The sequence below is a fragment of the Pongo abelii genome, chromosome 5, assembly GCF_028885655.2.
Source record: "Pongo abelii isolate AG06213 chromosome 5, NHGRI_mPonAbe1-v2.0_pri, whole genome shotgun sequence".
Taxonomy (NCBI): domain Eukaryota; kingdom Metazoa; phylum Chordata; class Mammalia; order Primates; family Hominidae; genus Pongo; species Pongo abelii.
In genome coordinates, this window is record NC_071990.2 from 133,811,198 (window position 1) to 133,825,804 (window position 14,607).

General features: G+C 36.9%; 1 protein-coding gene across 1 annotated transcript in view; it reads right to left on the minus strand.

Moving 5' to 3' along the window:
* Positions 1 to 3,557: 3,557 nt before the first annotated feature.
* Positions 3,558 to 14,607, minus strand: part of MOXD1 (monooxygenase DBH like 1) — a 104,471-nt gene continuing 93,421 nt past the window's right edge. Inside the window, exons 11-12 of the mRNA XM_002817366.5 lie at positions 5,292 to 5,460; positions 3,558 to 4,821 (exon numbers count right to left, since the gene is read on the minus strand). Coding sequence (XP_002817412.3) covers positions 4,657 to 4,821; positions 5,292 to 5,460 — 334 coding nt within the window. The 3' untranslated portion in view covers positions 3,558 to 4,656. The remainder of the gene's footprint in view (positions 4,822 to 5,291; positions 5,461 to 14,607) is intronic.

Genomic DNA, 14,607 nt, shown 5'->3' on the forward strand with positions numbered 1-14,607 from the left:
GCCGGACATGGTGGTGCACACCTGTGGTCCCAGCTACTCAGGTGGCTCTGGTGGGAGGATTGCTCTCTCTCTCAAAAAAAAAAAAAAAAAAAAAAAAAAGAGGGTGTGTTTGTTTATTGGCAAAATAACACAGCAAATAAGGAATAGACCATGAACCCAAGTGAAAGGCTTATGTCTGTTGGGCTGTTTTATAGTTGCCCATGAACAGTTTGGCAGTTTCCAAGAACTTGTTAAAGAAACCTGGACATGCTCTGCTCAGAAAGTTGTGTGCCCCAGAGTTTGTTCCTTTGGGAACATTGCTCCACCACAACAGGGGTTTGGTGAAATGAGTTTGAGAAATGTTCCATACTATATAACTCTTCTTGGACTTTCAAATGCACATTATTACATTTAAGACAGAGACGTTATGCAGTAAGCCTGTTTTAAGTTTGTAACAATGTTCCATGACTCTTCATAGTTTCCATGGATCACAGCTCCAGCCTGGGGAGTAATGGATGCTGCCATGAGCCTGTTCAATTGAACATTTTCTGCTCATGAAGCACCAGTTTGACTATGTTGGATTTAGATACAACTGTCAATTAAAATCTTGTAGGGCTAAGATGATCAAAATGATATAAACCAAGTTCATAGTCCAAATAATCTATGGAGAAAGGATGGTCCATGACAATGATGTAAGCTTTCTGTAAAGCTAAATTTATTCAATTTGAAGAACTGATATTTATTTTGAATCCTTCCAATTTGTAAAATGAAATGTTGGTGATAAGAGGTTTAGTGTACTCAGCTATGGGCTTCATCACAATTGCAAGCCCAACGCTGTAGTACAGAGCATGGCTCAACAAAGGCTCAATACAATTTGTTAATTTATTAAATAAATAGTAACTATTCTGTTTAGTATCCTATTTTGCCAAACATAAGTTGACAACCCTATGTTGGTTTGATCATTGTTTTTAAAACTCAAAAATCTTGGAATCATTTGAATAGATGAAAGTCAATTTTACTAAAAACATATATTGCAGCAGAGATGGCTTCCTTTCTGTAGTGTTGTCATTCTCCAGGTACCCAAAGAGAGATGACATTCTTAGCCCCTCTTGCATTTCAGTGAGGCCATGTGACTTATTTTAACCAACGTGGTGAAAGTGGAAGTGATTTCTGCCCCTTGTGGGTCAGGTCCTTCTCCATTAGCAGGCTGAATGCAGATGACCCTGAGCCCTAGGAATTATAAGGCCACACGATCCTGGGTCCCAGAATCACCACAAGAAGGAAAGCCAATGACAAAATGAACACACATTGAGCAACTACTTGATGTAAAATAAACTTCATTGTGTTAAAGCATTGATATTTTGGAATTTGTTTCAGAAGCTAGTGTTACCTAACATCTGTATCTCCATCTATATATGAATACACACAGATATACACCTTTGCAGACATATACTAGAAGCATATGCACGTAAAAGTCAGAAGTGGGAAATAGAATTAACAGATTTTATTTATTAACAGGTTTTATTTATTCTCTGGTCAATAGGATTAACAGATTTTATTATTTAAAAAATTATCATACTTTTCTAAGTTTTCTTTAGCAAATGGGCATTATCACACATTAGGTTTATAATCGGGGGAGAGCAAAATAAATATATTATTTTTAAGTGATTTCCAGCCTGCAAGACCTCTTACTTTTTTTTTTTTTTTTTAGTTTTTGGGATTTTTTCCTCACTCCCTGGGTCCCTCAAGCCTTCTGTTTTTTGTTTTGTGGTTTCTTTTTTCTTTTTTTTTTATTTCCAGACTGGAAGCACATCCTATCTTTAGTCAGAACTGACAAACTTGCAGTCATCTCTGCCCTCTCTCAGGGGTATCTGAGGAGTAAGCACCATCTAGTTTCTCTCTTTACCACCTCAAAATGTAGGAATACTGCAAAGGGAAGAAAACCTACCTGGATCACTGTGCTGTAGCTGGATCCTTCATGATGTCTTTTGCATTTCTAGCTTTTTATTCTGAAATAATTTCAAACTTAAAAAATTGCGACAATAGTACAAAGAAATCTTATGTTCTCCAACCAGACTCACCCATTATTATCATTTTACATGTCTCTCTCTGTAGATACACAGACAGATGCCACATAGATAGATAGATGATAGATAGATAGATAGATAGATAGATAGATGATAGATAGACAGACAGATAGATATTTTTCCAAACCATTTGAGAAAAAGTTAAAGATATCTGGCAATATTTCATCAAAATTCTTGAAATACGCAATGATTATTTCTGTAATTCCACTTATTATGACCTAGATGTAAGAAAATACTCAGGGATATGAAAAAGTTTTAATTTCAAAGTTGTTAAATCAGCAATACTTATATTAAAAATTGAAATGACTTTTATACCCAATAATGAGTTTGGCTGAGCAATAGCCGTTAACATACTGCTTCCAAATGTCCTTTTGTTTGCCACCCATCATTGGCCTCTGGAGCCATTAGGACAAAGTCCAAAGCTCTTAATGTGTCTACCTCTATTGACTACATCACTCTTATCTCTGCTAGGACTCCTTTGATTCTGCCTGAGCCCCCTTCAGGAAAAAAAAAAAAAATGATCACCCAGGATTCCCTCAATTTTACATGGCATTGATGAATGTTGGTTTCACCAGGTGTGTCTTCTCCACACTCTCTGAACCTAAGGATCCAACCAGGGACCATCATACATGGAGACCCCATTCTCCCCGAAGTCTCAGGGACTTGTGCCTGACAGTCTAGATGTCAGGTGATGCTATTTAATCCAGGAAAGCAATTAAAAGCCTCTCTGAAAAAGGAGTAATAAAAAGCCCGGCTGTTCAGGAAGGTGTGCTCAACATAAGACCAAATGATTTAGAATATAATCAGAATTCTATAGAACTTACAACAGATAACCTATCCTAATTTGAAATAGAGTCTATTCCTTGAAATCACATATATTCATGAGAATTTCCAGAAGAATAATGTCAACTTTCTTCTTAGTAACATCAATGGAACAGATTCCCTGGCCTGGCTCCACAAATTAAGCTTCCAAAGCTGTTTACCCTCTTCTAGCTGGTATGTTCACCTTCCTTACCAAGAACAAATATAATATTACAGAATATTTGTTCTTGGTAAGAACAAATATAATATTACAGAATCTCAGGAGGAAATCATTTGACTTTGATACCTCAAATTCAGAAATTCTGAAGTAAAAATCAACATAAAATTTCAAATAGGGAGCATTTGGAATTATATTTCTCATATAAATATTTGAATGGAAAATCATAGAATGTGAAATAGCACTTATAAAAAGAAATAAAGTAAACTCAAAAATATGCCTCATAAATATGAAAAACATTTCATCAAATGTACAAGTTCTAAGAATCAAGAAGGAAATACTCCAAAACATATTTATTTAAAAGGCAATATGGTTTGTGTTGAAGACATTGTGGGGCAAAAAGGGCTTCAAAATGGAATGGAAAATGCAACATTCTTAACTGACTTTTACTGTCAATACTAGTACTGAACCACTTACTTTTCTTAAGGAGTGTATAAAATACCACACAAAAATGTAATTTCATTTAGTTTATTAATATGATCCAAACAGATTTAGCTTAAGAGATGAGGACAGGACATAAAACAAGATTTGGCTGAGCTATATAAAGAAAACCAAAAGAGTGACAAGATTTTCAATTCGTGACAATTTAAAGTCATTTATTAACTAATATAAAAATAAATCTACAATAGAACCATGACTTAAATTGAGCCAGTATGTGGTACATGTGTCACCCAACAGTCAGCAAGGAACCATTCAGAACTTACACCCTCCTGGACTGGCTCACACAGTCTGTCTTTGACCTGGAACCTCATACAAGTCACCTCACAGCACTGGGTTTGCAGCCAGCTACATTTTTTCTCCTCAGCCTATGATCAGTTATTAATACATACCATTTCTACGTTTCCCATAGCCTCTTTCTTTTCAGATAGTGACAGAGCTCTAGAAAAAACTCATCTGGCCAGTACTAAACAGGGAAGGTGGAAAAAAGTACTTTAAGATGGGTGTGGGGTCATTTGGGGTACCAACAGACTCAGATAAACAAGGGAACCAGAGTGGGCATCAACAAAAAGCATTGAGGTAAGGGTCCCAGTGGTAATTCACAGAAAAGACCAGAACTGGACAATGTTAAAGTCAGGAAGAACGGCTGTTACACTCGAAAAGTCACACTAGAAGAACAATAAAGAAGAAGAAAACTGGAATGAACAGTAGTCCCTTTTATATTTTTTAAAAGGAAGGAATTTTTTAAAGAAATATAAAAGTCAAGTCAAAAAGTGAAATAGCAACAATGAGTATTTAAATAAAACAGAATGTAGTAGGAAATAAAGAGTTCTTTTACTCCTACATGACAGCCCAATTTTTTAAAACGGTTATCTTAAGTCAGGCCAGTTTTATTTTATTGACCATGTATATATAACATCAGATATTTCTAAGAAAGAGAAGAGAACCTGATTGATGCCTCTCAGGTAACATGGAAAGGAAAAAGGAGGGAGGGAAAATGGGGAAGAAAAGTCTCCACACTCTTCATGCCCAAAGTGGACACAGTCTTTAACCTGTACTTCAAATGACAGGTTCAGATCATAGAAAACATTGTCAAGTCCAACAGAATTTTGATCACAAGCTCTTGGTGCTCAGCGTGCAGCTGAGTAGCAGAAGGCACACAAGCAAGTTGATGGAGAAATATCTGTGCAGGGAAGAGGAAGAAGACGTGCCACACACCAAAGGTTCTGCTTTATAGGGTCTTTCTATATCTGGAGGTAATGCTGTCATTCCTTGAATCTGAAAATGGAAGCACAAACAATGCAAATGAACATCTGATTTAAAGCAGCACAGTGACCAAGCACGCTCAGCTGCCCACACTTCTGCAGGGGATAAAGGGGGCAGGAGTGGTTACCAAAGGAGTCACACACTGGGGGAGTCAGAAACCTAGGGTTTAGGAGGAAACAGAAAAGAAGGCCAGGCACTCCTTTGGAAAAGAATACAAAGCAGGCTCTATTGCTTTTTGCAGCACTCATTCCGGCCTGTTCCTGCTCTACCCCAACTTTAATTTTAGAACTAATTTTTCTCTTGAAAGGGGGTAGAATGAGGAGTTTTCAGTCAATCCAAGTAATCATTGAACAGAAATTATCAGACATTAAAAGGCAACTGGACTCCTGGATTTATGGATATTTGTCTTCTCCTTAGGTTTTCCTGTAATAGATTCAGATAAAATGTGTCATCTGGGTTGTCAGGGGTTAAAAAGAGCTTACCGACCACTCAGCATTGTCTGTCTTGGAACATCTCACATTCACTGGCAGGCTGAGGACCAGCTTGTTGAAGGAGAGACCTTCCTTTTTAGTCCATTTAAACTTATTCATAGCATCCATGAAAGAAAGGTTTTTATATTGCTTGGGACTTTTGATAATGAAAGGCCAGGTCCTGAATTTAAAAGACACAGCTAGTCATATTCAGAACAAATGCATTACATGTTTCCTTTACTTTTCAGCATCCTATAATAGATCTCACACTTATTCATTTTCATACACATAGATAACCTAATGCAAAACGTTGATGAGCTCATCAGCGATTACTAGAAGAAATACTAAATAAAAGATTTTTAAAGAATGATATTTATTTTTTTAGTAGCAGATTGGCATTAATTTTATTTTTAATTTTATATATTTTAATAGAGATGGGGTCTCGCTATGTTGCCCAGGTTGGTCTGGAACTCCCGGGCGCAAGCAACTCTCCCACCTCCACCACTCAAAGTGCTGGGATTATAGGTGTGAGCCACCATGCCCGGTCAAAATTTAAACAAATAATTTTGTCTCAGAAAGCTTCTACAGAGTCTCACAATTCTACATTAATTTGGTTTGGTTCTAGTTAAAAAATTAACTGGTAAGCATTCATTTCTGAAAAGTACAATGCTAATAGTGTAATCAAGAAACCTGCAGCTTCCTAAAAGATACTGTGAGAGATGGAAAGTTCAAACCCATACACTATAAAAGCCTGACCCCTGCTGGCTGATCTGTTTTGGCTTAGCTAAGTGAGAAGATAAATACAACAAAAAACGTGATTTGATCAATGCTTCAAAAATTTTACTCATTTCTCAAAAGAAGACATACATAAGGCCAAAAAACATGAAAAAACGCTCCACATCACTAATAATCATCAGAAAAATGCAAATAAAAACCAGAGTGAGATACCATCTCACCAGTCAGAAGGGCTATTATTAAAATGCAAAAAAAAAAAAAAAACAAAAAACAAAAAAAACAACTGTTTTTGGCAAGGTTGCAGAGAAAAGACAATGCTTATACATTGTTGGTGAGGATGTAAATTAGTTCAGCCAACTGTGGGAGCAGTTTGTAGATTTCTCAAAGAACTTAGAACAGAACTACCATTCAACCCGGTAATCCTATTACTAGCTATATACCCAAAGGAAAATAAATAGTTCTACCAAAAAGACCACATGCATTTGTATGTTCATCATAGCACTATTCACAATAGCAAAGACATGGAATCAACCAAGGTGTCCATCAAAGGTGGACTGGATAAAGAAAATGTGGTACATATACACCATGGAATACTATGTAGCCACACACAAAAAAGAGAGAAATCATGTCCTTTGCAGCAGCATGGGTGCATCTGGAGGCCATCATCCTAAGTGAATTACACAGGAACAGAAAACCAAAAACTGCGTGTTCTCACATATAAGTGGGATCTAATCATTGAGTACACATAGACATAAATATGGGAAAAACAGACACTGGGAACTACTAGAGAGAGAGGGAGAGAGGGAGACAAGAATGAAAAAACTACCTGTTGGGTGCTAGGCTCACTACCTGGGTGATGGAATCATTCATACCCCAAACCTCAGTCTCACACAATATACCATTGTAACAAACCTAAACATGCATCCCTTGAACCTAAAATAAAAGTTGAAATTTTAAAAATGTACTGAGAAAAAAAATACCCTATATAGAATACACTCTGCCTTCACCTGCCACTCCAAAAATCACATGCCAAATATCCAAGAGAGGAAAAAGAAATCACAAGAATGACATGAGCAGACAGAAAAGGTGACAGAAAAAGTGAAGTGAAAAAGTGAATGACATAACTTGCTTAAAAAGATACTTTTCAGGTGTTGTCTTTCATTAAATATAAGTTTTATATTACTGATTCCTGAAAAAGGGAAAAGTGTAAGTGTTGGCGTGTCACAAAATTTTACATTAATCCATGGACCTTGCAGGAAATTATCATGGTGACTAGAAAGTATTTGGCACCCATAACATCCCAATATGTTACAGTAATTTCTATAATTATCAAATAATCTCAGCTGAAGAATATACATTAATCTTCACATTTTTAAAATTTATTTATGTCATTTCTCTCTCTGACATACATAACCCACTCAGGCACATTGAATATCATCTTTTTAAGTAAATTAAAAGTTCCTTATTAATTTCTTGGAGTTACAAAGATAATTTTTTATGTCTAAATTTGAAATATTTCTTCCATATCTAATAAGTGAGACAATGAGGAAAATAGGTAATATATATAGATCTTTACATTTTAAATAATTTCCTTTAATTAGAATCAATATATACCTTTGTTGAGTTTTAAATGCATTATTTTATACAAAGACCTTAAAGTGAAGCCCCATAAAGTAAGAGCAATCAGCATCACATTACATAAACATACCTAACAATGACCTAAAATCTATAGCATTTGAAAATTAAATATATTGTGACAATTTTATAGAGACACAATCCAGAATTAGTATCAAGCAAAAACTTGACTTGAAAGAAGTTATTATATTTGCATACAATGTCCTTTTAAAAGCACTAAAAGCTACAGCTATTGATCATTTTAAGTCAATTATTAAAAATAAAATTTACTTTTCAAAAAGATAAAATGCCTAATTTGAAAAAAAGAGAAAATCAATTTTATAACCAGAGAAATGCTAGGGGAAAATCATCAGTCTGTAACCATCTGAAACACCACAAGGTGGCATGACAGTCTTTACTATGGTGCTTAGGTGGCCTAAAGCCTCTGGTGCCTCGCTGTTAAGAGTGCATAGTGTGAACATTATACACAGATGAAATCTTAAAAAGCTTTGCTGCTATAATAATTTAGTAAATTGCCTATTATTGAGATTGTCCAACATAAAGTGACAGAAGAGGTGTAACCCCATTTGTCAGTTTTTAGAACAGATATGTAGAAAGGCCAGGCCCAATGGCTCGTATGTTGGAGACAGAATGACTGAGGCTGGGTGACCTGGGGATGTGGTCACCAACCTTTCTGAGATGGCATCTTTGTCTCATATTTATCATCTCCTTTCCACTCCCACTAACTTGCTTTAGGCCTCTGTTCTATGATAACTTTATACTAATAAACATCCTACTTGTCATCTCTAACCTTTCTAGCCTATCCTACACACTTCCAAATTATCTCCTAGAGAAAAGGGCAGACAGAAAAAGTGAATGTTTATCCTGAATACTTTTTTTCAAAAAGACTAAGCTTTAAACCAGAAACAGGTAACCTTAAAGTAGCAAGTATTTCTGCTTTTACTGGGATTAGGGATTAGTTGGAAATAATTTGGAATGTTACAGAAATAAAAAGTTACATTTCTGCATATCTTGTCAGTGTGTAAATGTCTATCCATACATACATGTAAACGAATGGTATTTTATATATATATATATATATATTACTGTAGCCAGTAAAAAACAGTGTTATTATTATGCTTTAATATTGATGGGTAATTTTCCTTTGTAAATTCCATCTAAACTCTGAGACATGTTCTTCTAAGAAGATAGCAAAGTTTACTGCAATACACCATGGTAGAGTAATTTTTTAAATTTTTAAGTGAAACATAAAGCTATTTATTCTTATAAATTCAAACTGATCAATGGAAATTTTAAAAGTTTAATGATTTTTATACTTGGTCCCTCTGTTCTACATAAATTGAAAAGCAGATGGAGAAAAATAATCTGTGGTTACATTTCTTATCTGAGCCTCTCTGGACTCCTGTTTTAAAAGTTTTGTTGCTAGTGCCTTTCTTGGGGTAGAGAAGGAGAAGGAAGGAAGAGAGATGGAAGATGTAACCAAGAAACAATGTCCATGTACTTATAGCTAAATGAACTATATTACAGACTCTCCATCCATCAAGCAAGTAAACATGTGATCAAAAACCAGCAAAAGGAACAAAAATTCATTAACAGACTTCCACTTTTGGCCATGTTGGAGTAACTGACAATAACTTCCTGTAAAAAACTCAAAATTCGACAAACCATATGAAACAGCTGGTTTGGACATTGGAAAATAGCACAGAACTATGATCCCCAAAAGGAAGGAAACAAATAAGGTGTTTGAATATTATGTTCATCCCAGCTTTCTGCCTAGAAGCATTCTCTGGACCAGAATGCAGGAAAGGGAATTTCGAAACAGAAAATGACAATCTCAATAAGCTAAGGAGATGAAAACCAGAGTTAAGGGAGTCTGAAGAAACTTACGTATTCAAGGTAGACGATTGCAGAGGAAAAATCTGTATAAGGATGCTCTGAGTCAGTAACTAAGCAATAAGCCAACTATATTTAGGGTAAAATCCACAAGACTGGGCAATGAACAACTAGAAGATTGTGACCTAAGCAATTCCCAGAGCCTGTATAGAGCTAGCAGACATTTGAGCTCAAACTAGCCAGAGTGGAATGTCTCTGTTGACTACACGGAGTAAACATCTATTCTAGACTCACACTCACAAGGTTCTTTAAAGAAATAAAAACAACTTAGTACTAATTAACACAACATGCATAATGTCCTGTTGTCTATGTCTAGTCAAAAATTACTAAACACATCAACAAGTATGTAAATGTGAATCTAAACTAGAAGAAAAAATCAGTCAATACTCCATGATCTTGAAATGACAGAGATTAAAGAATTAGCAGACAAGGATAACTAAAACTTAAAAAAAAACATATTATTAACAAAACGTGCAAAACTTCTATATTGAAAAACCACATAAAAGTGCTTAGAGAAATGAAAGAACAGTAAATAAGTGAAGAGGCATACCATGTTCATACAAGACTCAATATTGTTAAGATATCAATTCTCTCAAATTGTCTAGAAATTCAATATAATCCCAATCAAATCCCAGCAGGTCCTTTTTTAAAAATGAAATTGACAAGTTGATTTAAATATATGTATGAAAATAGAATAAACCTAGACTATCAAAATAATTTTGGGAAAAAATGACAAAGTTTTGGAGATCTACGTTTAAGACTTCCTATAAAACTATAATAATTAAATGTGGTTTTAGAGTAAGGCTAAACATATAGAGCAATGAAACAGAATAGAAAATCCAGAAAGAACCAATATATGGACAAATGAGTTTCCAGGAAATATTCCAAAGTAATTCAATAGTAAAAAGGTAGTTTTCTTTCATCAAATGGTTCTTGCACAACTTGATATCTATATGAAAAACAATGAACGTTGGATTTACCTTACACTACACACAAAAATGTGTTCAAAATGGATCCATCTAAATGTAAAAGCTAAAACTGTGAACTTTTCAGGGAGAAAAACAAGAGAAAGTCTTCCCTTGAGTAGGCAAAGATTTTTTAAGCAGGATATGAAAAGCACAAAACAAACCAAAAAATGATGAAACAAACTTCAATAAATACAGCTACAAAATGAAAGTCAAACCACAGACTGGGAGAAATTGTCTGTAAACATGCATCCAACAGAGAACTTACAACCAAAGTATAAAGAACCCTTACAACTCAATAATAAGAAAACAAGTAATTCAATTAACAACGAACAAAAATTCTAATAAATAATTAAAAAGAAATACATAGTTGTCCCTTGGTATCCATGGGGGACTGAGGACAGCAAAATCTGTGATGTTCAAGACACTTATATAAAATGGTGTAGTAGTTACATATAACCTATGCACATGCTCCTATCTACTTTAAATTATCTCCAGGTTACTTATAATACCTAATACAATGTAAATGCTATGTAGATGGTTATTATGCTGTATTGTTAAGGAATGATGACAATAAAAATATTCGTACATGTTCAATATAGATGCAATTTTTTCAAACATTCTTTATCTGAAGTTGGTTGAATCCATGGATGCAGAATCCATGCTCTGCATCTGGGAAAGCAGAGGGCTGACTGTATACATACACACACACACACACATATTTATTTATACACATGCACATATATACATATATACACATATATATATATAAAACTTTAGGACAATTCTCTGGGTGGCCCTGGACCAATCCAATCCATTCTCATTTTTGCTTGTAGTTCTCAAGAATAACTATAGAATGTGCTGGAAACACAAAATCTTGAGATAGGAAGGGACTGACTGGCATAGCCCAGGTTCTGTTCCAGTACCCCCAATAGGGTTTGAATGTTCATGTCCCTCCAAAACTCATGTTGAAATCTCATCTCCACTGCAGTGTATTAAGAGGTGGGGCCTTGAAGAGGTTTTTAGGTCAAGAGGGTTCCATGCTCATGAATGGAATTAGTACCCTTACAAAAGAGGCTTGAGGGAACCTTCCAATTGTACCTTTGACCTGTGAGAACACAGCAAGAAGGTGCCATCTTGGAAGTGGAGAGCAAGCCCTCAGAAGACACTGAAACTGCTGGTGCCTTGATTTTGGACTTCCCCGTCTTCACAATAAGAAATAATTTTCTGTAGTTTATAAATTACCCAGTCTAAGCTATTTTGTTATCACACCCCAAGCCAACTAAGAGACTCCCCTGAAAACAGAGTGTCCTTCAATGCTTTAGCCTTGAATCTCACATTGCCCCGGGATATAAAACCAAGAATGGGCTGCTTTTCAAGGTCTTTCAGCTGCCATGCAACTGGGACATGTACAGTAGAGGCTCCATCTATTCCAGGCAGATTTCCTGAGCCTTGGAGAACTGGCTTACAATAAATTCTAGGATTCTGTTGTTTTCGCTGCCTATCTGTAAGCAATATACCCATTTAATGTAACTTGTTGTGTATAAGTATGAGTTTTCTTACTGGACTCAGACAACCTGCACAGCAAACCTGCTTTACAATAACCAATAAACATGTGAAAGAGGCTCAATATCATTAGTCACAAGGAAAATGGAAAATAAAGCCATAAGAAAACACCACTAGATACACATTAAAGTGGATAAAACGCAAAATACTGAAAATACAAAATACTGCCAAGAATATTAAGTAACAGGAGTTCTTACACATCACTGGTAAGAATGAAAAATATATTAAGAACATTTTGAGAGTCTATGAAGTAAACATAAACTTAGCCAACAGTCTCTCAACTGGAATCTGCTTAAGCCTACCGAACTCCCGAGAGCAGGATCGACCAGCACCACAGCTGCCTGCTGTCTAAGCTGTTTGAGCTCCTTGGGAGAGGAGCAGCAGCCAGCACTGGGACTCGAAACTGCCTGACGTACTAAGCTCCCTGGGCGAGTGAAGGGCGGCATCCATCTCTATAGCTCCAGACTGTGCTTTTCCCCTTCTGGAGCCAGAGAGGCTGGATGGCTTGGTCACAAGACTTGTCCACCACAGCCCAACACACTGGCTGTGGCAGTCTTCCACCAGAATGCCTCTTCAGGCTTAACCCTGACCCACCCTTCCTCACTGCGTGGGGCTTCCCTGGAGGAACTCCAATGACTCCAGCTAGAGGCTCAGGGACAGAAGCTGGATCTCCCTAGTCCTGAGCCCCTAAGGGGAGGGGTGGCTGCAGTCTCTGTGGACCAGCAGACTTCGCCTTTCCTCCTGGTAGTTCTGAGGAATCCAGGCAGCCCAGATGAGTGGGTTTTCTCCCAGCCAGGCACACACCCTCCACCAAAGGACAAAGTGCTTTGTAAAATGAGTCCTGTTCCCTGTGCCACCCAAATGGGTGAGACCCTTCAATAGGGGTTGTGAGACACCCTGTACAGGAGTAATCCTACTGGCATCAGGTTGGTGCTCCTTGAGGTCAGAGATCCCAGAAGAAGGAGCAGGCACTCATCTTTGCTGTTCTCTAGCCTCCTGGAGTGTCATCTCCAGGTGTGGGAAAGAATCAGATGAACAGGGCCTGAAGTGAACACCCAGCAAACTGCAGCAGCCCTACAGAAGAGGGACCTGACTGTTGAAAGAAAAACAAGCAGGAAGCAACAACAACAGCATCAATGACAACAAAAAAAGCACCCACAAAAACCCCATCCAAGGGTCAGCAGCCTCGAAGACCAAAACTGGACAAACTCATGAAAATGAGAAAGAATCAATGAAAATATGCTGAAAATCCAAAAGGCCAGAGTGCCTCTTCTCCAAATGATTGCAACATCGCTCCATCAAGGGTACAGAACTAGATGGAGGATCAGATGGACGAATTGACAGAAGCAGGCTTCAGAAGACGGGTAATAAAAACTATGCTGGGCTAAAGGAGCATGTTCTAACCCAATGCAAAGAAGCTAAGAGCCTTCATAAAAGGTTGAGGAACTGCTAATAAGAATAATCAGTTTAGAGAGGAATATTAATGACTTGATGAAGCTGAAAAATACAGCACAAGAATTTCATGAAGCATACACAAGTATCAACAGCCGAATCAACCAAGCAGAAAAAAAGATACCAGAGTTTGAAGGCCACCTTGCTGAAATAAGGCATGCAGACAAGACTAGAGAAAAAAGAATGAAAAGGAATGAACAAAGCCTCCAAGAAATATAGGACTTCATAAAAAGACCTAACCTATGACTCATTGGAGTACCAGAAGGAGATGGGGAAAATGGAAACAATCTGGAAAACATGCTTTGGGATATTATCCAGGAGAACTTCCCCAACCTAAAAAACAGGCCAACATGCAAATCAGGAAATACAGAGAACACCATTAAGATACTCCACGAGAAGATCAACCCCAAGACACATAATCATCAGATTCTCCAAGGTCAAAATGGAGGACAAACTGTTAAAGGCAGCCAGAGAGAAAGGCCAGGTCACCTACAAAGGGAAGCCCATCAGACTAACAGCAGACCTCTCAGCAGAAACTCTACAAGCCAGAAGAGATTGCGGGCCAATATTCAACATTCTTAAAGAAAAGAATTTTCAACCCAGAATTTCATATCCAGCCAAACTAAGCTTTATAAGTGAAGGAGAAATAAAATCCTTTTCAGACAAGCAAATGCTGAGGGATTTTGATACTACCAGGCCTGCCCTGGAAGAGCTCCTGAAAGAAGCACTAAATATGGAAAGGAAAAACTGGTACCAGCCACTGCAAAAACATACCAAATTGTAAAGACCAATGACACTATGAAGAAACTGCATCAACTAGTGTGCGAAATCATCAAATAGCAGCATGATGACAGGATCAAATTATCAAATTCACACATAACCATACTAATCTTAAATGTAAATGGGCTAAAGGCCCCAATTAAAAGACACAGATTGGCAAAATGGATAAAGAGTCAAGACCCATCAGTGTGCTATATTCAGGAGATGCATCTCACGTGCAAAGACACACATAGGCTCAAAATAAAGGGATGGAAGAAAATTTACCAAGCAAATTGAAAGAAAAAAAAAAGCAGGGGTTGCAA